At 36.1% G+C, this 27,011-nt stretch overlaps 1 protein-coding gene across 1 annotated transcript in view; it reads right to left on the bottom strand.

Annotated features, from left to right (window-relative positions):
* The window catches only part of PIK3R4 (phosphoinositide-3-kinase regulatory subunit 4), a 79,743-nt gene that overhangs the window by 26,484 nt on the left and 26,248 nt on the right, over positions 1-27,011 (bottom strand). Inside the window, exons 7-12 of the mRNA XM_039242227.1 lie at positions 22,386-22,559; positions 18,173-18,318; positions 15,009-15,212; positions 7,436-7,637; positions 5,435-5,622; positions 3,910-4,120 (exon numbers count right to left, since the gene is read on the bottom strand). Coding sequence (XP_039098158.1) covers positions 3,910-4,120; positions 5,435-5,622; positions 7,436-7,637; positions 15,009-15,212; positions 18,173-18,318; positions 22,386-22,559 — 1,125 coding nt within the window. The remainder of the gene's footprint in view (positions 1-3,909; positions 4,121-5,434; positions 5,623-7,435; positions 7,638-15,008; positions 15,213-18,172; positions 18,319-22,385; positions 22,560-27,011) is intronic.

The following is a 27,011-nucleotide window of genomic DNA, read 5'->3' as shown; positions in this document are numbered from 1 at the left end:
AAAAATAAACGATTGGGACCTCATCAAGAATAAAAGCTTCTGCACGGCAAAGGAAACAATCTATAAAACTAATAGGCAACCAATGGAATGGGAAAAGATAGTTGCAAATGACATATCAGATAAAGGGTTAATATCCAAAATCTATAAGGACCTCACCAAACTCCACACCCAAAAAACAAACAACCCAGTGAAGAAATGGGCAGAAGATATGAACAGACACTTCTCCAAAGAGGACATCCAGATGGCCAACAGTCACATGAAACGATATTCAGCATCCCTCCTCATCAGGGAAATACAAATCAAAACCACACTGAGATACCACCTCATGCCGGTCAGAGTGGCTAAAATGAGCAAATCAGAGGACTCTAGATGCTGGCGAGGATGTGGAGAAACAGGCACCCTCCTACACTGTTGGTGGGAATGCAAACTGGTGCAGCCCCTCTGGAAAACAGTGTGGAGGTTCCTCAAAAAATTAACAATAGAACTCCTCTATGTCCCAGCAATAGGACTAACTGCTAGGAATTTACCCAAGGGATACAGGAGTGCTGATGCATAGGAGAACATGTACCCCAATATTCACAGCAGCACTCGCAACAACAGCTAAAACATGGAAAGAGCCTAAGTGTCCATCAACAGACGAATGGATCAAGATGTGGTTCATCTATACGATGGAATACTACATGGCAATGAGAAAGAATGAAATCTGGCCATGTGCAGCAACATGGATGGACCTTGAGGGTGTTATGCTGAGCGAAATAAGTCAGGCAGAGAAGGACAGAAACCATATGTTTGCACGTATAGGAGGATTAGGAGGAACTTAACGGAGGACTGTGGGGGAGAAGAAGGGGGGAAATAGTGAGGGAGAGAGGCAAACCATGAGAGACTCTTGAATGATGAGAACAAACTGAGGACTGACGGGTGTGGGGAGGAGGCGGGTGATGGGCATGGAGGAGGGCACTTGTTGGAATGAGCACTGGGTGTTATATGGAAACTAACGTGACAATAAACTATTTATAAAAAAACAAAACAAAACAAAAAAAAACTAAACAGAGGGTGCCAATAGCTATCCAATACAGGGTGGTCTACTAGGCCATGACAGGTACTTTTCTCTATTGAGTAACTCATCCAAGATAGCAATTAAGTGTTGCTCAAAGAGCCTTAGTAAGATTGCACCTGGGATCCTTCTCTAGTATCTGAAAAGGAACAACAGTCACTTACTACCTGGAAAAACCCTGACTACTTGCTCAATAGCCAGAGATAATGCCTATCCTAATCTAGAGAAATAGGGTGCGAGGAAGGCAACCTCGTTCTTAAAGTCTCAAAGACTCAAATCCATCAAAATATAATGTGTGGCCTTGGGGTACTCATTTAAAATATCTGAGCTTCAATTTCCTCAAATGTAAAATGAGAGAATTATTACTTAACCCAAAGGGTGGATATGGGTAAACGAGATATATAAAGTGCCTAATATTGTCCCACATCCACAGTAAACACCCAAATGTTAATGTCCTCTCTACTTGCAATCACTTGTTGTATAATATCAACATGTTAGTATAAATAGTATTAATTATAGCCCATTACTTTCTGACATATATGCACGTGTTTTATTATGTATTTTCTTGTGTATGATTAATTTCCTCTAATAAATTACAGATTTGCTGAGGCCAGAGACCATGTCTTATCCATTCTGAATCATTCACAGTATCTAGCATAGGTCCTTGCCTATAATCGACTTCAATATTTGAGGAGTTAACTTTTATATTAAGTGTACATTTAATATTTAATATTAATCAATTTTAAAAGAAAACAGAAAGCTATGCTAAAGATCATCAAGGGGGCGCCTGGGTGGCTCAGTTGTTTGAGCATCTGACTCTTGATTTTGGCTCAGGTCATGATCCTAAGGTCGTGGGATTGAGCCCCATGTCAGGGTTTGTGCTGAGCATGAAGTATGCTTAAGATAATCTTTCTCTCTCTCTCTTTCTCCCTCCTCTCCCGCCCTTCCTCTCTCCCACTTGCTCTCTCTCACTCTCTCTTTAAAAAGAATAATAAATAAATAAAAGAACATCTATTAGAACTCAGCACAGTGCCTAATTAATAACAATATCATTTTAGGATAAAATTCTTTTTTTACCAGAAAACAAAAATGAAAACAAGACTATTGCCAAACCTGGCAAACTCTAAGATAAAAAATATGTTCACCTTTGGATCTCTAGCTCACATGTGTGGGAAGAACAACTGAATGTGACTTTTAAGGAGGATATGCTAGATTTGAAAGTGATCAAAAACAGTTTGCCATGAAGTCTAGATAATCTACCAGGCTAGACTGAACATTTCCCTCTAGAAAAAATCACTTTCACATAACCACTCAAGTGTGGCAAGAAAAAAATCAGAAGTCCAACGGTCATCCCATGTTTTTTAAACCTCAAAACTTGATACCTTTTCTGTAACTACTGAGTAAAATGTATAATTCCACATAAGTATAAAATGCTACTTATAAAGACATTCTGTTATCAAATAGACAGTTCATGGTTAACTTTTCTGTGTTGAAAGCAGGGCTGGTATAGAACACTGAACTATATTACAGAAACAACTTGAACATTCCAGCATACTTTGATAAAATTTATGTGACCTGAGATGCCACTTACCACTTAATATTTTAATCTTAAAGGCATTATGTCCAGGGGCACCTGGGTGGCTCAGCTGGCTGAGCATCCCACTCTTGATTTCATGGCTCACGTCATGATCTCCCGGTTCGCAGGATCGAGCCCCGTGTAGGGCTCCACACTGACAGCACGTGGGGCTCTGCGCTGTCTGGGATTCTCTCTCCTCTCTCTCTTCCCCTCCCCACCCTCTCAAAATAAAAAATAAACATCAAAAAAATCATCTGTCTCTATCGGCATTTTCCCCTAGAGTACAGAGGGGGACACATGAGAATTCACATGATTTGTAAACCTCTAAGCATAAACGCACTATGCATTTCTTCTCAGTTTTTAAGTTAAATCTTTATTATTAAAATCTGTACACAGAAACTCATGAAAAATGTTTTTAAAATCTACAAATCTAATATCAAAAACTAGGGGCGCCTGGGTGGCACAGTCGGTTGAGCGTCCAACTTCGGCTCAGGTCATGATCTCACAGTTCGTGGGTATGAGCCCTGCATCAGACTCTGTGCTGACAGCTAGCTCAGAGCCTGGAGCCTGTTTCGGATTCTGTGTGTCTCTCTCTATCTGACTTTCCCCTGCTCATGCTGTCTCTCTCTCTTTCTCTCAGAAATAAATAGACATTAAATTTTTTTTTTAAAAAAACGAAACAAAAACTAGCTCTAGCTCTACCACATTTACACTGGGCAAGTCTGTTAACAGAGCTGAGTCACATTTTCACCTGAAGTCTCTCTTGAGTTTCTTTTAAATCTTTTCAAAATATAGCAGTGTTTCCGCAAAATCTTAATGCTGATAATCACTGAGTGGTGGAATTATAGCTGATTTTGTTTTCTTCTTAGAAATACCCATTACTTTCCAAATGTTTTACTTTTTTAAAAGAAAACAGATGCTAGACTCTTCAGAAATAAAAAGCTGGCGCTTACTCCAACAAGCCTGACGTTCTGTAAAGAGCGGCGTGACACTACACAGGCAGGTAAAACCTGGCACTGTAAATGGAGAAAATGGACCGCAGACAGGCTGAAAACACCAAGTGGCCTAAACAAGACACTGCAAGTTGTCCCCACAGCTAAGAAGATCCAAACTCCACAAATAAGGAGTTAAAATTTCTCACTTCATGCTTCTTCCTCTGGGCTTTCAAGTGATAGCTTTGTTCTTGCTTCCTGGTAATTAATTATCAGCATCCTGCAGTAGATTCTAGGCTTCCATACCCGGGCCAGCACAGAACCACCGGCGGCAGCGGCCCTCTTACCGGGTGGCGGTGGTTTGCTCTCCCATTCTGCGTTTTCCATCATCTGCTTAGCTATCCTCTCGGCGTTACACTGCTCCCGCTTCTGCTGTAGCAGCTGCTGAAGTTCTGATTTACACGTTGTGGTCCGAATCTGGTAGGTAGATGGTAAGACTGTACTACTTAAAACCTGTATTGTTGGTTTTCTATTTTGGACATTTGTCACTTCTGGAAGCTGCAAAACAGAAGAATTTATGTTATAAAGCAAAGTATACTGGATGATAAAAATGTACCCATGTTCTCTTTTCATGATATCAGCTTTGTTCCTTATTAACGAGCCAATTTTCAAATCCATTTAAATTTAGTGACATTTGTTCAGTGAAGACCTCTTTAAAATAAAGTTTAACCACAAATATTACATTTCCAAACTTCTACACTATTTAAAAAAAAACTACCAGTAGAGCAATAACATTAAACAAAAATCCACAGAATTTAAGCGAATAGAAATAGAATTTATCAGTTGGTTCAGTTAATATTTTTCATTTAAAACATAACTGGCTTAATGTGTAGCAACATGGATGGAGCTTGAGGGTGTTATGCTGAGCGAAATAAGTCAGGCAGAGAAGGACAGATACCATATGTTTGCACGTATAGGTGGATTAGGAGGAACTTAACGGAGGACCATGGGGGAGAAGAAGGGGAAAATAGTGGGGGAGAGGGAGGGAAGCAAGCCATGAGAGACTCTTGAATGCCGAAAACAAACTGAGGGCTGATGGGGGTGGGGGAGACGGGAAGGGGGGTGATGGGCATGGAGGAGGGCACTGGGTGTTATATGGAAACCAACTTGACAATAAACTATTAAAAACTAATAATAAAAATAAAAACATAATTGGCTTAGGGAAGAGTTACCTTAAATTACAAATATATTTAAAATATATAAAGATCATAATTTCTCACAGATGGCAAACTAGGGACTTTTCTTCCAAAAATGTTTTTGCTATTTTACAGATATGTTATATTAGATACAGAGTAAAAGGTTTAAAAGGTTCACTGCAACCTAATTATAATCACAGTTCATAATGAGGTCTTCAACCCATAATTTCAGATCACTTTATTGGTGAGTACTCTAACACAAGGCCCTCTTTGATGCTTTCAATAACTAGACTTCCCCTTGGCTATAAAATTAAAGATTAGCCTGTTTTAGAAACAAACATGTCCTTAACTATAGAGAACAATCTGAGGGTTGCTGGAGGGAGGGGTGTGGGAGATGGGCTGGATGGGGGATGGGCAATAAGGAGGACACTTGTGATAAGCACTGGTGTTACATGGAAGTGATGAATCACTAAATTCAACTCCTGAAACCAGTATAATACCATATGTTAACTAAGTTACATTTAAATAAAATTTGAAGAAGAAAATAAAGAAGCACATCCTCCGCTAAAGGACAGCTCACTATATTGACTTTTCCAGTGCAGTACACAGCCTTTAAACAACCAAAACAGTAGGAGGAGACTGAAAGACAAAAGGATTACTGCCTAGATGGTAGTACCTGTGGAGAAGTCGATAAAGGGACACAAATGCCAGCAGAGGACTCAGAGCGAGGAGGCTTCCCCATCTGAATCCCTTCCTGGTCACCCCCTTTAGGTAGGGCCTGTGGCATGTTTGGTGGCTCCAGCGACCCAAACATGCTTTTCCATTCTTCATTTACATTTGAGTCTTGTTTTACGTGTTTTCTAGCTACAAAAACAGATGCAGAATGGTCAGTCTAAAGGAAACCTCTAAAACCAATAAGCACTTTTATTTATTTTTTTTGGTTAGAGAGGGACAGCAATGGACTTCACATCCTATTTGTTCTTTATGATCTCTGATTTATTTATATTTATATATCAACTCATTAACTCTCACTTTCTCTCTAGGGCACATGGAACAGATGCACTTTCAGTGTCATTAATAATTAGAACTAACCGCTTCCTAGTTTTCTAAGGTGAGCTCAATTTCAAATAACCACTTTATCTCAAGAGCCAACAATAAAAACAACTTTTTCAAATGTCACCAACCACACTGATATGACCTATTTCCAGTATCAGTTACTTGGGACACAAACAAAATGTGAAAATCAACTGCTCTATAGTTACCTCCAGACTACAGAGATGAGAACTCTTTTTAAAAAATCTTTCTTCAAGTAAAAAAGTACATTCAATAACACAAAGTTCTAGTATTAATGACCAAAATATGAGTTACCCATTAAGTACATAAATCCCATAAACTACATAGTTTATGATATACTACCATATCATTTTGCAAAAATAAAATAGTACAAAGTAATATAAAGTATTTCACAACCTGCTTTTTCTCTCAACCAGATATACTAAATGTTTATTTAATCATTCCCCTACTAATGATCATTTCAATTATTTCCTTTTTTTAAACTGAGAACATTCTTATATATATTTCTTCACATGCCTGTCCTTTTTCTTGGGAGAAATTTTCAGAATTGAAAATAATGACTCAAAGAGTAAGAACACTGCTTTCTAAAAAGAATATGTTCAGTTTATAATCTCAACAGTGTATGAAAATGCCTATTTCCCTACACCCTTGCTAACAATAGGTGTATGATCAGTCTTTTTTGCTAATCACATAGGCAGAAAATGGTTTCTCATTGTTTTGCATTTATCTTTTCAAACATGCATTTCTATCCTTCTATCAGTTTTAAGTTCAAATCCTTCAATACTTTTCTTTTGGGATACTTGTGTTTTTCTTATAATCTGTATCAGTGCTTTACTTACTACGGATGTAAACCACTGATAATTAAGTTCCAAATACTTTACCTCAAGTTTGGCAGTTAGAGGTTTATTTTTAAATACAATTCAGCTGCCTTTAAAATCTGATACTGGAATAGAGTGGTTTTTCAACACAAGTACTTGGAAATAAGTACATCTCCAAAAAAGGTTAAAGAAAGAATATACAAGATCTTAAAAACCTCATACAATCAAGGTCAACATCCTTGTCACAAGAGCTGACAGTTCTAAATTTCAAGACTTCAAATGATTAATTCTTCTCTGGTCTCTACTCTTGTTACTTCATTGTTAATAACAAGACTTTTTTTCAATTCACTGGGCATTACCTACTAAAACAAACGAGATAATTATCTCATTTTAACATACACTACTGACTTTCGGTTGGTGTTTAGAGGATTAAAAAACAGGATTTCATCTTCAATCATACATCTCCACAATGGAAACATAATTTTATTATTATTAAGAGTAGGGCTTTGGAGTCCAGCTTTGGTTTGAATCCTTATTCTGACACAGAAAGCCATAATTTTGACAGGTTACATAAGCTCTCAACTGTTTATTCAATTCTCCATTTTTCCTCCCCTAAATCCACCTGTTACAAAATGGAGTCACATACAGTACTTGAAAGTTCTACACCTGGAAAATATGACTTTTTATTTTACTACTTATTAGCTACAACTAATATGCCTTATGAAATAATTAGCCTTATGAAATAACAACACACTAAACACATACATATATATAAATGTACTAACCTCGCTTGTCATCAGGTTCCTGTTTGGTTTTAACAAGATCAACTTGTCTCCCAGTGATGCCTAATGCCCCTAAGTCAATGACACCTTTCTGACTGCTATCATGAAGATGGCTCTGGTCTACTATATTGGCCTTTGCTTTGTTAGATTTCATCATGAAGTCTTTCAGTGCCAAGAGTTTGTCTTCCTCTTCCTCTGTCATTCCCTAAAACCAAATAAAACATATGCTATAGGTTACTTTCAAAAGTAGTAACAGGCCTTGGAATGACTGAAGGGTCAAACCACTAATTTAAAATGTTAAGAGTCAGAATGGTAACATGAAGCAAACAAAGACAAGAGAAAAAAGAAAGTATCAATGTAGCAAAACATCTCTACTCTGACCTTCCAGGAAACCCTCTGTTATGACACTTTCTACTTTGTATCATAATTTATATCTTAATTTTCTTTCTTAATGGAAGAATTCAAGTATAATTCATCTTTGAAATCTCCAAGGAACTTAAAACAGTGCCTGGTATCTAGTAATCTTTAATATGTAACTGTGAATAAACAAACACATACTATCTAAACAAAAATTCTGGAAATAACAATATTAAGCAAAAGAAAGTATATGTACTTCAACCTTGCTCCTAGATGTGTTGAGAATATTAAATGAGACACACTATATGTGAAGGCACTCTATGATCCATAAAACATTCTATATACCTCAGAAATTGATACCTGCTGGCTGACCTGCAAATGTAAGCAACACACCCTAAGATAACAGCATAATTAACGTCGGATTGCCTAAGTACATTCAAGCTCCATTACTTACTATATGTGTAACCTTGGGCAAATTACCCAATTTCTCTAAGTGTCTACTGATTCTAGAAAATGAATATCATGAAGTAATTATTAGCACCCATCTCACAATTTTTTGGAGGGGCTACTACAAAATTTTAGTTAAGTTAATCCACCCAAGGCACTTAGAATACTTGAAACTGACAACCAATTAATACTAAATAACTGACTGAAATAATTCAATGTGAAACAAATATTCTGGGGTAAACAAAATAGTTATGCATTTTTTTCTCTACTTAGTGGATCTTAGTAGGAAAGCTCTCAGTTTTTTTATCATTGAGTATGGGTGGGTTTTTCTTTACTTTCAAACCATCCACAGAATCCTCTATAATGTTTTTATTATGCCAATGGAAAAAATAAAATAAAATAGCAATTCCCCTGAAGCCTTAATTAGAATCCTACTGGAGTTTAAAGTAATATTCACAATCCACAGTCACAACAGGGCACAAACAAACCCTAGAAAGTTAAGAAAGCTAAGAAAAAATAAAATAAAATTGCATTAAAGTACAATAATCATAGAGGGGATCTCTGACTGAATTTTTTTCCAATATTGGCCTGAAATTCTTCATTTACTTTTACTTTGCCTCCTAAAATTTGCTTACTGTAGACACTTTCACAGCTATAGTAAGAGTTCTATTCTTGTTAGACTACATTTTAGTTCACAAGAGAGAGGTCTTGGTTCTAGCCCACAAGAGGAGGGTTATCACAAGAATCATAAGACCAATCCAGTAAGACAAGGACGTCCACTCATACCACTTTTATTCAACATAGTAATAAAGTCTGAGCTGCAGCAATTGGACATGAAAGAGAAATGAAAGGCATCCAAATTGGTAAGGAATAAATAAAACTGTCACTATTTGCAGACAACATCATACTATACAGGTAAAACCCTAATAACTCCACCAAAACACTATTAGTACTGATAAATGAGCTCAGTAAGTTGCAGAATACAAAATAAATACACAGAAATCTGTTGCATTTCTATACACTAATAACAGAGCAGCAGAAAAAGTAAGCAAATTCCATTTACAATTGGACCAAAAAGGATAAAATGTCTAGGTATAAACTTAACCAAGGAGATGAAAAACCTATATTCTGAAAACCATACTTTGAAGAAAGAAATCGAATGGGAAATTCAATTCAATCAAAATCCAATTCAATCAAAGAAACTGACACAAATGGCAAGATATACTCTGTTCATGAATTGAAAGAATTAATACTGTTAAAATGTCCATACTACCCAAACCAATCTACAGAGTCAATGCAATCCCTATCAAAATACCAACATTTGTCACAGTACTCCAACAAATAATACTAAAATTTATATGGAATCACAAAAGACCCCAAATAGCCAAAGTAATCTTGAAAAAGAAGAAAAAAAGCTGGAGTTATCACAATCCCAGATTTCAAGATACACTATAAAACTGCAGTAGGAGAGCCTGGGTGGCTCACTTAGTTAAGTGTCTGACTTAGGCTGAGGTATGATCACACAGCTCATGAGTTCAAGCCCTGCTTCAGGCCCTGTGCTGACAGTTCAGAGCCTGGAGTCGGCTTCAGATTCTGTGTCTCCGTCTCTCTCTCTCTGCCCCTCCCCTGCTCGTACTCTGTCTCTCTCTCTCTCAAAAATAAACACAAAAAATATTTTTTTAAATAATAAATAAAGCTGCAGTATTCAAAAGACTATGGTACTGGCACCCAAAGAAAGACACATAGATCAATGAAACAAAATAAAGAACCCAGAAATAAACCCAGACTCATATGGTCAATTAATCTATGATAAGGAAGCAAGAATATACAATGGGAAAAGACAGTCTCTTCAATAAATGGTGCTGGAAAAACTGGACAAATACATGTAAAAGAATAAACCTGACCACTTTCTTACACAATACACAAAAATAAACTGAAAATAAATTAAAGACCTAAATGTGAGACCTGGAACCATAAAATTTCTAGAAAACATAGGCAGTAATTTCCTTGACATGGGCCATAGAAACATTTTTCTAGCTATGTCACCTCAAGCAAGGGAAACAAAAGCAAACATAAACTACTGGGACAATCCAAAATTAAAAGCTTTAACACAGCAAAGGAAACCATCGACAAAGCCATCAATAACCAAAAATGACAACCTAACGAATTGGAAAAAATATTTTTGCTACTGCACAGCAAAAGAAACCATCAAAACCATCAACAAAACAAAAAATACCACCTAATGAGTGGGAGAAAATATTTGCAAATGATATATCCATTAAGGGATTAGTATCTAAAATATATATGGGTGCGGAGCTGGCTCAGTCAGTGGAGCATGTGACTCTTGATATCAGGGTTTTGAGTTTGAGCCCCACATCAGCTCTGTGCTGACAGCTCGGAGCCTGGAGCTTCCTTCAAATTCTGTGTCTCCCACTCTCTATACCTGTTCCCTGCTCACACTCTGTCTCTTTCTCTCTCTCAAAAATAAACAAACATTAAAAAAATAAAAATATTTCAAAAAGAAAGAAAAGGAAAAGAAAAACCTGCACAATTCAACACCAAAAAAATAAATAATCCAATTAAAAAACAGGCAGAAGTTAGGGTGCCTGGGTGGCTCAGTGGGTTAAGCATCTGATTTCAGCTCTGGTCATGATCTTGCAGTTTCTGGGTTCAAGCCCCAGGTTTAGCTCTGTGCTGACAGCTTGGAGCCTGGAGCCTGCTTCAGGTTCTGTGACGCCCTCTCTCTCTGCCCCTTCTCCACTCACTCTGTCTCTCACTCTCTCTGTCCAAAAGACATGTGAAAAGATGCTCAACATCACTCATCATCAGGGAAATACAAATGAAAATCACTGAGATATTCCTTCACACCAGTCAGAATGGCTAAAATCAAAAGGACAAGAAATAATAAGTGTTGACAAGGATATGGAGAAAAGGGAAATGTCATGCACTGTTGGTAGGAATGCAAAGTGTTACAGCCATAGAGCTGCCCATATGATCCAATAATTCCACTACTGGGTATTTATTCAAAGAATGTAAAAACACTAATTTGAAAAGATACATGCATTCCTATGTGTACTGCAGCATTATTTACAAAAGACAAAATTTAGAAAACAGCCCAAGTGTCCACTGATAGATGAATGAATAAAGATGTGAGATATACAGGGAATATTACTCAGCCATTACAAAGAATGAAAACCTGCCATCTGCAACAACATGGATAGATTTAAAGAGTATAATGCTAAGCGAAAAAAGTCAGAGAAAGACAAATCCCATATGATTTAACTAATGTGTGGAATTTAAGGAACAAAACAAATGAACAAAGAAAAAAAAGATAAACCAAAAAACAGACTCTCAACTATAGAGAACTGATAGTTACAGGGGGGAGGGGTGGGGGGGAGGGAGAAATAGGTAAAGGAAATTAAGAGTACACATATCTTGAGCAGTGGAATAATTTATACAATTGTTGAATTACTATATTGTACACCTTAAACTAATATAACACTGTTATATTAGTTATGTATGTTAACTATACTGGATTCAATTTAAAAAAAAAAAAAAACAAGGCTTAAAAGGATCAAACTAATTCCAACTGAGTTAACTGTACAACAGAACAATCCAAAAATGCATAAAGGAATTTAGCACACTAACAACATAAAATTCACAATCAACAGAGAAAGAAACCGGGTGGCTAGGGATCAGAGATTAGAGAAAAACTTACATTATATATCTTCCAATTATCTTTTTAATTTTACACCTTGTGTCTATACTACCAGTCAAAAAGTATTCAAAATAAATCTTTTAAAAATTAAAAATGTTAAGTATTTGTGATTTTTTTAAAGGAGGGAAATCAGAATATTCTTATTCTGTATTAGTGGATGATCAAATGGATACAAATAAAACAGAGGGCTCTTGTAGATGAGATTCCAAAACAGCTCTGCCACGTATCACCTCCAGGAGGTAAGTCCTATTAAAAATCTGGAGTTTAGGCAGATTCTAACTACCATTATGTTCCAAAAGTGTACTTTAAAAGTCTATTATCCATGGGGCACCTGGGTGGCTCAGTCAGTTTAAACATCTGACTTTAGCTCAGGTCATGATCTCATGGTTCGTGATTTTGAGCCCCACATCAGGCTCTCCATTGACAGTTCCGAGCCAGTTTGGGATTCTCTCTCTCTCCCCCTCCTCACTTCCCCTCCCCCACTTGTGTTTTCTCTCTCAAATAAACAAACTTAAAATTTTTTAAAAATTAAAAAAAGGTCTATTATCCACAACCCTGAACATATTTTCCCACAGAAACAACGACAAGCTGTTTTAAAGTAGGTAAAAAGCTGTTTTAAAATAGGTAAAAAGCCTATTTTACACGATGCACCTCAAGTACAGTCCTATACAAAAGAGCACTGTAAAAGTAAAAAAAACTGTAGGAGTATTCAGAATTCTCATTTGCAGAGTCTACAAGCATCCTTCCTTCTGCATCCCTGACATTAGGAATAGGGACTCAATTCCCACCTCCAAAGGCTCCCCTGACTCAAAGCCTCTGCAAGTAATGCCAAGAAACTCAGGTAGCGCAGGGACCAAAAAGAAGTAAAGGCGTGCAAGGGGCTGGAGGAGATGAACTGCACATGGAACCTTCCTAAGTCCATAAAAACCTCAAACAGTCTCTCGGTCTTAGCTCCCTGTCCTTTATTTTGAGGCAAGATGGCATGTTGAAGGAGTATGGGATTTGGAGTTAGACAGGTTTAGGCTCAATGTCAGCTTTGAAACTGAATGAACTGTGCAAGCATAGGCAACTTAACTATCCTCTTTGGGCTGCAGTTTCCTTAACTACAAAGTGGGGATAACATCTGTTGTTCAAGGTTGTTATAAGGTCAGTCACAAAATAGGGAAAGCACCAACTGCAGTGGTAGACTTGTTTTAGGTCATCGAAAAATGGAAGCTGTATTGTTCTGCTTTTACTTCTTCTGAGGACCTGAGAGACTCTGGCTTGCTCTCCCCTCTACCAATAGTACCTGTCCCTTGAAAGAGAGTACTACTAACCCTTCAGAGTCTCCTAAAATTGATAGTAACAGAAACAACATAAAACAGAGGAAAACAGGTTCCTCTTTCCCTACTGATACAAATGAGGGTATGAATGACAGACAAATGAATACATCAAGCACTAATATTTCAGAGGAATACCAATCAGTGATTTCATCATGATACCCAATAAAGAGGGCTGGCACTGTGGAAGCAGCACTGGTAGAAGGGTTTAGGAGAAGAGTAGGAAGGAGAAAGTAAAAAGGCTATGGAAACTGCTCCTTCCCTCTCCCTCCTTTTTTACCCATGGCAGTGGCAAAACCTATGCCCACAGCAAGATGAAAAGCAAGAACCAAGGGCTAGAGTGGCTCCATGAAGTTAACTAATGACTTACCATGAAATTTTAGTACAGAGGCTTTTAACGTAATACACAGAATTTGTAGGTGACTGAGGAGTACAAAGAGTCACACCATCTAAACCCAAAGACACATCTATATTGGGGTAGTTTTTATTGCATGCTGAAATCGTTTTTGACAAGGATTACTTAGTCAAAAGAAACAATAGAAAAATGTGATTCAATATCCAATTTTCCATAAATTGCTTTCAAAAATATAAAATACATCTAATGTATGAGACAAGACTAAACGAAGACCCAAAGAAAAAGCTCTTTAGTAATTCAAGTCACATTAAATTAGATCTTCTAAAATATAGGAAACAGAACCACTGACCTGGAAGGGACATTCAGAGGCAATTCCAGCCTCTAGGCAAAGTGAGACCTAAAAGAACCAAAATGGCTATTGACCAGGCTCCCTAGGAGATGGGATATTCGATATCCCATAGGAGATGGGATAATTCAGTATTCAATCACCTTAAGCAACATATGAGCATGAAAGAGCACTGGACACTCAGTGACTAGTACAAGAAAGGATTTATATCTTCAAATTGATCTAATTCTCTCTGCAACTGAAGCATTTTCTCATCTTCTTGTTAGACAAGACATGACTGACAAGTATTCTCTAAACCAAAATGTCCTGCAGACTTAAAGACGGTCATTAAAGTTCTCTCTCAGTATTTGCTTTATGGCTCATTGAGCATTTATTCAGAAACTGTATTCTTTATTTCCAGCCATTTTCATTTCTATCTTTACTTCTCTAAGTTCTCTTAAAACAGGACACTGAATCCAGAATATTTCTAAAGAGGTTTTACTAATTCCAAGCATAGTAAAAAGATTACTTACTAGTTTTAACATGATTTGTTGATACAAATTCACAGGCTTTTAATATGCAACTGTAACTGGTTTATTCAATCTAAAATGTATTCTAAATCCCAGTTATTTCTGCTGTTTGCATGTAGTAGGAACTCTTCAGATTTGAACTAAAACCAATAACTTTCTGTGTTGCATCTGTGCTTTGCAATGTTGCCTCTAATTGAATTTTTTTCTTTTTTGGTGAAATATGGAACTGACTCAAGAATATTACTCTAATTTAAGGTTATATCTACTTTCTCCCCTATTTATATAGGGAATAATCACAAAAAAAACTTAACAGGTCTCCCAGGATTCCTTACTTAGCTCAAACTAAGGTCTTATCATTATCCTAGCATCTCTGATATGCCAACGCAAATGTATATGATATTTGCCAGGTTTCATTTGTTATGATGCAACCTAATCAACCAAAAAAATTTTTCATAGCTAAATAGATGCTTGAATGTTTTTATGGAATTTTTGTTTCAATGTAAGATTTCCAAAAGGTGATACAACCTGTGAGAGCAATTTCTTCAGAAGCTGTGCTATGGCAGGATCCTCTGGCGGAGGGCAGTCAGCAAGAGACCCATTTCGCTTCTTCTGGCGCATGTGAAGATGTCTGAACAAGCTAGTGATATCTTTAGACCTCAAAGCATAATCAAATATAGAACGACTTACTGGCTCTTTTAAAACACTGAGTAGAACAAGTTTCCTTTCAATCTATATTAGAAAAATAAAAAGAATCAACCAAAGATACAACATATTACAGTTAATTTCATATTCAGTAAACACAACTTGTGCTAACATAGGTATTTATTTTCTAAGAAAATGGGAGATACCAATATTTGCAATTTTTGCTTAAAAGAAAAAAAGAACACTAGTTACCTTTAAGAGCTAAGGTTTTTCTTTCCATTGCTAGCATGTGAGTACACATCTGAGTCTTTCATATCGGAAGAAGAATAATATATACCCAGACTGGAAAATTTTATAAAATGACAAAGAGCCTCTTTCTAGATGCCAAATGTGAGGATGACCTCCTAGATAAAAAAAGTACTTATGGCTGGGCACCTGGGTGGCTCGGTTGGTTGAATGTCCGAATTTGACTCAGGTCATGGTCTCATGGTTCACGAATTCAAGGCCCATGTCAGACTCTGTGCTGACAGCTCAGAGCCTGGAGCCTGCTTTGGATTCTGTCTCCCTCTCTCTCTGCCCCTCTCCCTACTCATGCTCTGTCTGTCAAAAATAAACATTAAAATACACACACACACACACACACACACACAGCTACTATATATACATATATATATATGTTCACAAAATCCTTCCCTGTATTATCCCCAAGGATACCTTCCTTGTCAACGCATATATAATAAAAAGGATGAGCATACAAACAGTATATACCAAGAGGACTTTCTTTGGACCTATTTCACTACCTGGTAAACTGGCCAGCATAAAAGGGTATCTTTTGTCTAAATTCAAATTGTAGAAAGGTTAAGATTTATGAAGCATATGGATAATTAGCCTCTCAACTCCTAATCCTGGTCTTTCAAAAAAATAATATATACATATATTTGCTTTTATCATTGTTACAAAAATAATGCTAGATTTATTTTTTAATGTCAGGTTATAATAAACCACCAAGTTATTACAAATGCATGCAATTTTTAATTTCCAAGGATACTTTCTCCACACTGTATTATAAGAGTTCAATAAACAAACTTCTAAATTTTTTTTATCTTAGAGAGACAGAGAGAACATGAGCAGGAAAGAGGGGCAGAGGGAGAATCTTAAGCAGGCTCCACACACAGCACGGAGCCTAAGGCAGGGCTTGAACCCTAGGATCATGACCTGAGCTGAAAATCAAGAGTAGAACGCTCAAATGACTGAGCCACCCAGGTGCCTCTCAGAAATTTCTAAACAGAATAACTAGTTAAAAGTAGTAAGAATCTCTAGACCTTATTTCCAAGAGAACTTTAAAAAATTTTAGAAGAAAGGGGTACCACACTCAGTGTGGAGGCTGCTTAAGATTCTCTCTCCTGGGGCGCCTGGGTGGCTCAGTTGGTTGAGCAGCCAACTTCAGCTCAGGTCATGATCTCATGGTCTGTGGGTTCAGGCCCCGCGACAGGCTCTGTGCTGACAGCTCAGAGCCTGGAGCCTGTTTTGGATTCTGTGTCTCCCTCTCTCTCTGCCCCTCCCCCACTCATACTCTGTCTCTTCTGTCTCAAAAATAAAATAAACATCAAAAAATTTTTAAAAAGGGGCGCCTGGGTGGCTTAGTCGGTTAAGCATCCGACTTTCGCTTAGGTCATGATCTCGTGGTTTATGGGTTCGCGCCCCGCGTCGGGCTCTGTGCTGACTGCCAGCTCAGAGCCTGGAGCCTGTTTCAGAGTCTGTATCTCCCTCTCTCTCTGACCCTCCTCTGCTCACGCTGTCTCTCTCTCTCTCCTAGAAATAAATAAAAAATTAAAAAAAAAAAAAAAAAAAGATTCTCTCTCTCCCTCTGCTCCTCTCCCTTCCGTGCTCCCGCATGTGCTCTCTGGAAGGAAGGAAGGAAGGAAGGAAGGAAGGAGGGAAAGAGGGAGGGAGGGAAGGAAGGAAGGAAGATAGATGGGTGGTTGGGAGAGATGCAACTCTTGATCCTGGAGTCAAGTTCAAGCCCCGCACTGGGTGTGGAGATTAAAATTCAAAAAAGAAAGAAAGAAAAATGGCATATTTTCTAGTAGTATTACCTTTCATACATATATAAATTGCTGAGATAAAAATTAGAAATTCTACAAACTATGAAATAAAGAATGATGACCCCCAGAAAAGAATAAATCTATGAGGAAAAAGGACAGAAGGCACAGCCAAGCCTCCTCATTTCCAGAACATATCCAATGTCATTTTTCTCCAACCAAAGGGAAGGTTCATTGGAATATAAAAGTACTAGGAGCCCAAATTATGTGAATTTGTAAAAGGGAAATTGATTTTACTAAAAAATTGGATATTTAAGAATATTTTAACAGACAGAATCATATCTCAACATTTACTCAACTTAAACAGATATCTATTCTGATAGTGAGTTTTCCAGGAAGATGAAGGGTGTAAACACTGACAAGTTGGGTAAAAAACTGCCTTATACAACCACATACCCAAAGTTTATTATCAAGTGCTATACTGGAAAGGTAGAGGGTAGAGGGAGGCAAGTCATTAGATTCAAAAAGATTAAATAGGATTTTAAAAGATAAGATTTTTTAAAAAAAGAAAAAGAACAGAAAAGAAATCAGAACCAGTTAGTGATCCAAAAAACCAAACATCTGTAAAAGGCCTTTTCCAATTTAGTATAAATGCTGACTTTGGCTGAAATCAGCTATACTTTTTACAATAAAAGCAGAGGTCCATCAATATACATTTCCACTGTATTTCCCCTTAACATCAGATGTTTTACAACTCTGCACATAAGAAAATAAAAGTATGAACTACTGAGTGCTATATGATGCATAACATGATGGATAACATAATAGCGTCTTGAACTTTTCTCACCATTGTTTATTCCAGTAACATTAGCTAGCTTAAGGGAACGTGAAAATGCTGCAGCCCAATTTAAATCTTATAAATTTAAATAAAAATAGGACTCTCTAAACCTTTTTTTAAAGGAGTGCAGTTTAGAGAGGACTGACTCCAAGCTGGAACAAGCATACCTGTATTATTGGTTGGGTAATATATGGGTCAAGATAAGGCATCAGTTTGCAGTATACATCCGCTGTACTTATTTGATGAGCCACCACTGTGATAAATCCTACGGCACCATAGCGTATCCACAAATTGGGATGACACAGAAATGGGGCTAATAAGGAAAAGAAAAAGGTATGGATTTAAACCATGCTCATAAATAGCTTCAACCTATCAGGATAAACAAATTTTCACCTTATAACACAATTAATAAAGGGATTATACCACAATGTTACTTTACTATCAGCTGCTTTCACATACTCAATTATCCTAAGGCATAAACTCAACTCAATGTACTGACATTATAATTTTCCCTATCATAAATATCAGCATTAATACCATAAAAGAATTTAAACAGTACTTTTCTGACATTTTTTTTAATGAAACGGTTTGATCAAATCTAAAATATCATTCATGTATTCATTCACAAGACAGTATGAATAGAAACTAAAGGCAGAAAACATGATACCCATTTTTTTTTCTTATTTTTAAAATTTACATCCAAGTTAGTTAGCATAGAGTGCAACAATGATTTCAGGAGTAGATTCCTTAATGCCCCTTCCCCATTTAGCCCATCTCCCATCCCAAAACCCTCCCAGTAACCCTGTTTGTTCTCCAAATTTAAGAGTCTCTTATCTTTTTGTCTCCCTCCCTCTCTTTATATTATTTTGCTTCCCCTCCCCTATGTTAATCTGTTTTGTATCTTAAAGTCCTCATATGAGTGAAGTCATATGATATTCGTCTCTCTCTAATTTCACTTAGCATAATACCCTCTAGTTCCATCTATGTAGTTGCAAATGGCAAGATTTCATTCTTTTTGATGGTCAAATAATACTCCATTGTATATATACACCACATCTTCTTTATCTATTCATCCACTGATGAACATTTGGATGCCCATTCTTAAAGAGTTTAAAATATACAATTCTTAAAGAGTTTAAAATATACAATTAAACCAGAAAAGTAAATGAATGTTCTTTTCATTCCTTTTAACTGTATTGTGTATTACACCTGAAAATCAAGGACTTCAACTAATCGAAGATTTTGAATAAAATTCAAACTTTTAAACCTGATTTAGAATAAAACTTTTAAAAGAAAAAATATACATACATACATAAATAGACACATATTTGTTCTGAGTATGCAGAAGCATCAGCATTGAAAGGATATTAATTTTATAAGAAATTTAGCGTAATGGAGAAATAACCCTGTCACATGCTAATATTACTTATAGAAAAAGGGGAAGGAGAAAAAAATTGTTCAAAGTATCTGTTTCCAAAGTTCTGTCATCTCCAATTCTTTTAATTATACATGAGGAGGTTTGGTGATTTCATAAGCACCATGCAGCCTCTGATATATCCAACAAAGGAGGGTTAGCAGTTTCCCTTTGACAACAGGCAAAATGAGGACTGGAAAAGCATTGAAAAACCTCCAAAAAGTAGCTAAACGTAAAATGACTTGGCAGGAGTTAGGCATGAGCTTGAATTATCGGTCCTAATTCTTTACGTTACCGCTATTACTGCACTCAGAGTATACAAAGAGTACTTCTCTGCCTCTTGCTTTTAGTTCAGTCTCATTAACCTGCTCTGGCCAACAAGATATTAGCAGATACAACACTAACAGAGGCTTGAAATGTGCTACACAGCTAAGCTTGCTGTCTCTTGCTTCTGCCATCGTCCAGAACATAACCTGGAAAACTGCTGCCCATATAACATGGGCACCAGAATGAGGCAGATGGATTACTGTCACCCCAGACGATCTGGAGATACAAAGCCTGGAGAGAGCCACCCATACAGCCAACAGATGCATGATGAGAACCTTACTGAAGCATTTACTGAGATTCGGTGGTCGCGTGCTACATGGCATTGCTGTATCAGAAAGTAGCTAACTAATACAAAGAACCTAAAACACTCAAGAGGATTTCCTATAAAACAAGGAACAAGCACAAGGGAAGGGAGTAGTGTTAAAATGTAAGTGGGAAGAGTGTAGTTTTTTTAAAAACTGACAAAGAAATCATGATGCCATCACCACCACCATCATTCCCTTTAAGAAACACTACAACAGACTACGTATAAAAACAGAACAAAAGAGAAGTGTGTATGATTTATCTTGCTTTACGCAGGTGCTTCTAAGATATTTTTTTCTTTGAAATAGTTCAAAATGCCAATCAATAATTGTTTGATTCTTCTTAGCAAGCCTTTTTTTTTTTTTTGCCCCCCAACAGATAGTACCAAATTCATTTCCAGTTCTAAGGCAGTACCTCATCCAAGAAGTTGTACCATATTGATTTTATTCTATACCTAAAGATAATTATTTATTTTGATGCTAAACTAAAGATACAGAGTGTCCCATTTGTTCATCCTATGATCAATGACAAGAAAGAGCAGAACCCAGGAAAATCTCTGAAAAATAGGAGGAGGGGTAAAAAAAACTATCTTAAGATGATTTTTGCTTAAAAATTTACAGACATCTATTTTTCAGATTTTAAAAATGCTAAATATCAACTACATTAAGTCTCAAAAATAGTTTCCAAGTAATTAGGCAACAGAAGAAATGTATTATATGAAATTAGAACATATTTATATAGAGAGAATATTAATTAAAATAAGGAAGATCAAAGTCAAAAGCAAGAAAAACTTGACCCGTAAAGGTAATGACACTTTCACAGGAGAGAAAAGAAAACACGGATGTGAGAATTCAGAAAATGAAAATAAGCAGGAAAATATTCCACGTAGCAAGTTATGCATGTTAAGACAATATATTCTCAACTTAACATTATTAAGGAAACCCTGCTTTCTATATCTGCCTCACGCTACCGCACTCAGTAGCTTAACATTTCAGTGTAATAAAGATTCTCATCATGATTGTGGTGCCAATACTCAATAACTGCAATTAAACTTATAATTATTTTTATAACAACCATCAAAAATTCAAATCAAATTAGGGTTAAAAACTGAAAGAACAATTATAGATATTAGAGTATAAAGAAATCTACACATGCTTAAATTTTCCACAATTTTTTTGAAAAGCTACATTCATGTTTTTAAATTTTCCAGAAATTTTATGCATTTCTACTAGCTACTACCTATTTTCTCAACAATCAAAATAAATAATAACCCCTTTGTCTTTTTTCTCTGAGAACTGCCTTAAGAATAACCTATAACCAAATCTAACTAATTTTGGCTTTCTACTAATTTTCCTTGGAACAGCAATTTTATCCAAAAAAGGCAATTTTCTAAGATTCCATGTACTCTCAGGACAGAGCCAACTTGATATCTTACATTGCTTACTTTCTTAAAATGTGATAAGAAGACTAAAAGTTCCAAATATTCTTAATTTTACTATGCGTCATATTTACTTGTTTGCCCTTATTCTGAATTTTAAGTTGAAGGAAATAGGTAAACGCTATAAAAGCTAAACATTAATTCTTTTCATAGGTTAATAAAATTATTAACAGTGGGGCGCCTAGATGGCTTAGCTAGTTAAGCTTATGACTTTGGCTCAGGTCATGATCTCACAATTTGTGAGTTCGTGCCCTGCTTCAGGTGAGCTGGTACTCCCCTTTGGGTGAGCTGGTGCCCCCCTTCAGGTGATGCCTACTTCTCTCTCTCTGCCCCTTGTGGGATTCTCTCTCTCCCCTTCTCTCTCTGCCCTCACTCACTTGTGCCATCTCTCTCTCCCCCTCTCATAAATAAATAAAATTATTAACAGTAGTAACTCCAACACTATGAATTCTTAACTGGTAATCAGTGCAATGAGAGATGTCATAGACAATCCTGTACATTCAATTCCAACTTAACTCGTGGTAAAGTGTTCAAATAATAAGTCCACTCTTCAGAGCAGTTAAGGACTTTATCTACATCACATTAAACAAAACAAAACAAAATTTATTTTTCAAGTTAAAGACTTAACTACAAATAAAAACAAAGAAGTATTTCCCAAGCTGGGCTAGAGGACCAAATGATCCAGCCTGTTTTCCTGTCAGTCTCTAATATACATGCAATCATGCATAAGCATGCATGCACGCGTGCGCGCGCACACACACACACACACACACACACACAGGACAATAAAGTTGAAAATCTGACTCTCTATTTTCTAGACCTTTTACAATGCTCTATCATTTACTTCTCTTAAGACATCCTAACTTTCTCCTTCTAATTTTGAGAAACAGAAACTTACCAATATCACTGGCAAATTCATAGACATGGGGCTTTTGTAGCAGCCCTAACTGGCACATACAAGTAAGGGCATTAAGAGCTTTAACAATAACAAATTCCTCAGCATCACTAAGACCTTGTTGTAGCAGGGGTTTGAGAATTGAGGAGCTTTGCCAACCAACATAGGCAGCAACACCTGAAAAAGAGAAGCAACATTACATGATTATTCTATACCTGAAAAGTACAAATACCATTAAGTTAAACAATAAAATTAATCAAAACCCAAATATATTGAGCAACAATCCAGGAAAGCACATCGTACTTCCTACTCAGCACAATAAATGAAAAAGATTCACAACAAAGCAAATCATCAAGAAATGCTGGAACACCAAGGGGAAAAAAGATCTTAGAACTTACAGAAAAAGAAATATGTCCCCCAAAAAGGAAAGAGGAACAATGAAAATGATATTCACAAAACAATATTTAACAACAATGGAGGCTAGAACACAACAAAGCCTGACCTCCAAAGTTATGAAATAAATTTTACACTTAAACTGCCAATAAAATCAGAGAACAAAAATAAGTTATTTTGCAACATGCAAGGACCACCCAGGTTAACTTCCGATGCAACCCTTCATAAGAAAGTTTCTTGAGGATATACTTCAGCAAAATAAGGAAAATGCAGAATATACAAAATGGTTGATATAACCTAGGAATTCAAGGAGAAAAACTGGTAATAGCTAGCAAGAATTCAGAAACCAATCGGCCAAATTAAAACTAAAAGCCAATAAATTTCCAAAATGTTACCAAAAACAAAAATGGAATAGAAATGCATGGGTGGTTAAGTCGGTTAAGCATCTGACTCGATACCGGAACAGGTCATGATCTCATGGTTTGTGGGATCAAGCCCTGTGTTGGGTTCCATGCTAGCAGCAAGGAATCTGCTTGGGATTCTTTCTCTTTCTCTCTCTCTTTCTCTCCCCTCCCCCCCCAACGATTTGCGCACACACTCTCTCTCACTCCTCTCAAAATAAACAAACATTAAAAAGAAATTTTAAAAAAAATAGAAAAATGGAATAGATTACAAACAACAGATAAAGCTGGTAAGAGAGAAGTTTGATATTATAAAGTGAAGAAGTAGTACTTCTCTCAAAAAGGAAAACAAAGGAATCTGAAACTCCATAACAAAAAATTGTTCAAGAACATTAAGGTAAAAATAAAAAGTAAATTAAAATGTACAATGTCCTTAATAATCTGAAGACATAAAGGAAGAGCTATTGATGACACTCTAAACATTCTCAAGTGATAATGGAGTCATGGCATTGGAACTATGGAGAAGCAAATATAAATTTAGTACACCACTTGGCTCTAATGTCAATGAAATTTACATATTCATAATCATGTAAATTTTGCTTTGAATTTTGAAACAGTCTGTACAAAGCACAAGACTTTATTATGAGTACAGAACAAAATGTAAATATTATCAACTATAACAATGCATTTGTTAGTTGAACTGTCAATAACTGGTTGAAATAATCAACCAGCAAAGAAAAGGAGAGACAGAAAGAAAGGGTCACTCATCTCCTTGTAGTCCAAATGGGAAGTAGATCAATAAGAAGTAGGTTTAATTATTTAAAGTTATAAAAATAGCACATTAAAAACTAAAGCACTGAAAATAGTCATCTACATCCCAAAAAAAGAGGGGAAAAGGGACAAGGGCATGATATGAGTTAAATCTTTATATGGCAGAGAAAAAAGTCAGGAGATATAGTCTAAAGTCAAAAATTCTTAAAAGCAGTATAAAAATACTAGAGATATGGCAATCAATCAACACATGAAGGTATCAAACTAAAAACAAAATCCAGAGTAGTTGCCTCTGGAAAATGCAACTGATGCTTTTTATACATTACTTTACAGATTTTAAATAATTTACAAAAGCATATTTCTCCTATAATTGAAAAAGTAATTATAGAAATTTTTTCTTGGGGCACCAAGGTGGCTCACTTAGTTTAAGGTCCAACTCTTGATTTTTGCTCAGGTCAGGATCTCATAGTTCGTGAGTTCAGACTCCATGTTAGGTTCCGTGCTGAGAGCACAGATCCTGCTTGGGACTGTCTCTCTCAAAAAACAAATGAGATTTTTAAAAACACTTTAAAAAACTCTTTCCTTTAAAAAAAATTTTTTTAATGTTTTATTTATTTTTGAGAGAAACAGAGACAGCGTGAGCAGGGGAGGGACAGAGAGAGAGACACAGACTCCAAAGAACTGGGTCCAGGCTCTCAGCTGTCAACAAAGAGCCTGACACAGGGCTCACACTCACGAACCATGAGATCATGACTTGAGCCGAAGTCAGATGCTTAACCGACTGAGCCACCCAGGTGCCCCTGTTTTTTTCTTTAATAAAAGGAAAAATGCTACCTAAAATTCCAGTGAATTATATTTAGGAACTTTATAAACTGAAATGTATAATAAGCCAAAATAGCTCAAAATATTTTGAAAAATAAGACTGACATCTGGAGAACCTATCCTACCAGATACTAAAGTTGCTTATATATACATAATTAAAATAAGTATGTTATAACTATATTAATTAGACACTTATGACAATATAATATAAACAATTAAAATATTTTAAAATTAAAAAAATAACATAAAGTATGATTCAAAATACGTATGAATTGATCAATAGGTGGTGGAAGTTGTAAGCACCATCTTTTCCAGAAAAAAAGAAGTGAAAATAAGAAGAAAGAAGAAAGCAAGGGGACAGAAAGATATGAGAAGCAAAGTAGAGTAGGAACAGTTAGATGAATCCAAGATGTAAGACTGAGATGAATCAATAAACTAATACAAAACAGTAGAAAAAACCACCAACAAAACGACCTCCTGAATGGGAAAAAATATTTGCAAGTGATATACCAGATACGAGATTAACATTCAAAATATATAAAGAACTTATACAACTCAACACCAAAAAAAACAATTCAATTACAAAATGGGCAGAGGACCTGAATAGACATTTTACCAAAGAAGACATACAGATACATGAAAAGATGTTCAACATCACAAAACATGAGGGAAATTCAAACCAAAACCACATCTCACCTTACACCTGTCAAAATGGCTAGAATCAAAAAGACAAGAAACAACAAGAATTTGTGAGGATGTGGGGAAAAAAAAGAATCATTGTGCACTGTTGGTGGAAATGTACATTGGTGCAGCCACTGCAGAACACAGTATGGAGGTTCCTTAAAAAATTAAAAATAGAGATACCATATGATCCCGTAATTCCACCACTGGGTAGTTACGTAAAGAAACTAAAAACACTAATTTGAAAAGATGTATGGACCCCTATGTTTACTGCAGCATTATTTACAAAAGCCAAGATATGGAAGCAACCCAACTGTCCATCAATAGACGAATAGATAAAGAGGTGGTGTATATATACAATAGAGTATGACTCAGCCACAAAAAATAGATCTTATCATTTGCACCAACATGGATGACTAGACGGTATTAAGCTAAATGAAATAAGTCAGAGAAAGACAAATATCATATGATTTGACTAAGTGGAATCTGATAAAGAAAACAAACAGACTAAAAAACAAATAAAAAGCAGAAACAGGCCCATAAACACAGAAAACAAACTCAGGGTTGCCAGAGGCAATGTAGGATGGGGCAGTGGGCAAATGGGTGAAGGGCAGTGGGAGATACAGGCCTCCAGTTATGAATGAACAAGTCACAGGGATAAAAGGTACAGTACAGGGCATACAGTCAACATATGGTGCAGCTGTAACTACACACACATAATTTTATAACTGACCAAATATAAAATTGAAAAGATCAGTACAAACAGGTAGAAAGTGATCCATTACTATTTAAAAAGAAAAATATTAAATCTTGGGTCAAACGTAACAATCTATTCAATATAAAGTCCATTTTTTTTTTCTAATTTTGAATCTAAATGTAATTGGAGTCATTCAGGTCTAATACAAAATGTCTCTCTTCTTGCGGATAAGTCAAAAATTGTAGATATTTTAAAAAGTGAAAAAAACTACTTAATTTTTCGTATTTTCAGTTTACACAATGCATAGCATGCAAACTTTAATTTTCTTCCTAATACAATTGATTTTCAGGGCACCTGGGTGGCTCAGTCAGTTAAGCATCAGACTTCAGGTCATGATCCCATGGCTGATGAGTTCAAGCCCTATGTCAAGCTCTGTGCTTACAGCTCAGAGCCAGGAGTCTGCTTCAGAAACGGTGTCCCTTCTCCCTCTCTCTGCCCCTCCCCCACTTGTGCATGCTCGCTCTCATAAACTTTTAAAAATCAATTAATTTCCTTTATTTTAATTGATTTTCAATCATACTGGTAACTTAACTGCTATTTTCTAATTGTAACAGTTATTTTCTAATGCATGTTTACTATTAAAAAAATTGTACAAACAGAGAAAACATAAAGAAAATATTCACCTATAATCCCAGCCTCAGAGATAATCACTATACAAATCTTAGTATATTCCGGACCTCTTTATAAACATATAATTTGTTATTGTTACTTTCTAGAACCTACTTCAGTCACTATAATAGTATTGCATGATACTTTCTCAGGTCATTAAATATTTTATTTATTTAGTTATTTATTTTTGAGAGA

Source organism: Hyaena hyaena, unplaced genomic scaffold (genome assembly GCF_003009895.1).
Source record: "Hyaena hyaena isolate Hyena2069 unplaced genomic scaffold, ASM300989v1 scaffold_210, whole genome shotgun sequence".
In the NCBI taxonomy this organism is placed as follows: domain Eukaryota; kingdom Metazoa; phylum Chordata; class Mammalia; order Carnivora; family Hyaenidae; genus Hyaena; species Hyaena hyaena.
This window is presented reverse-complemented; position numbering and strand designations above follow the sequence as displayed.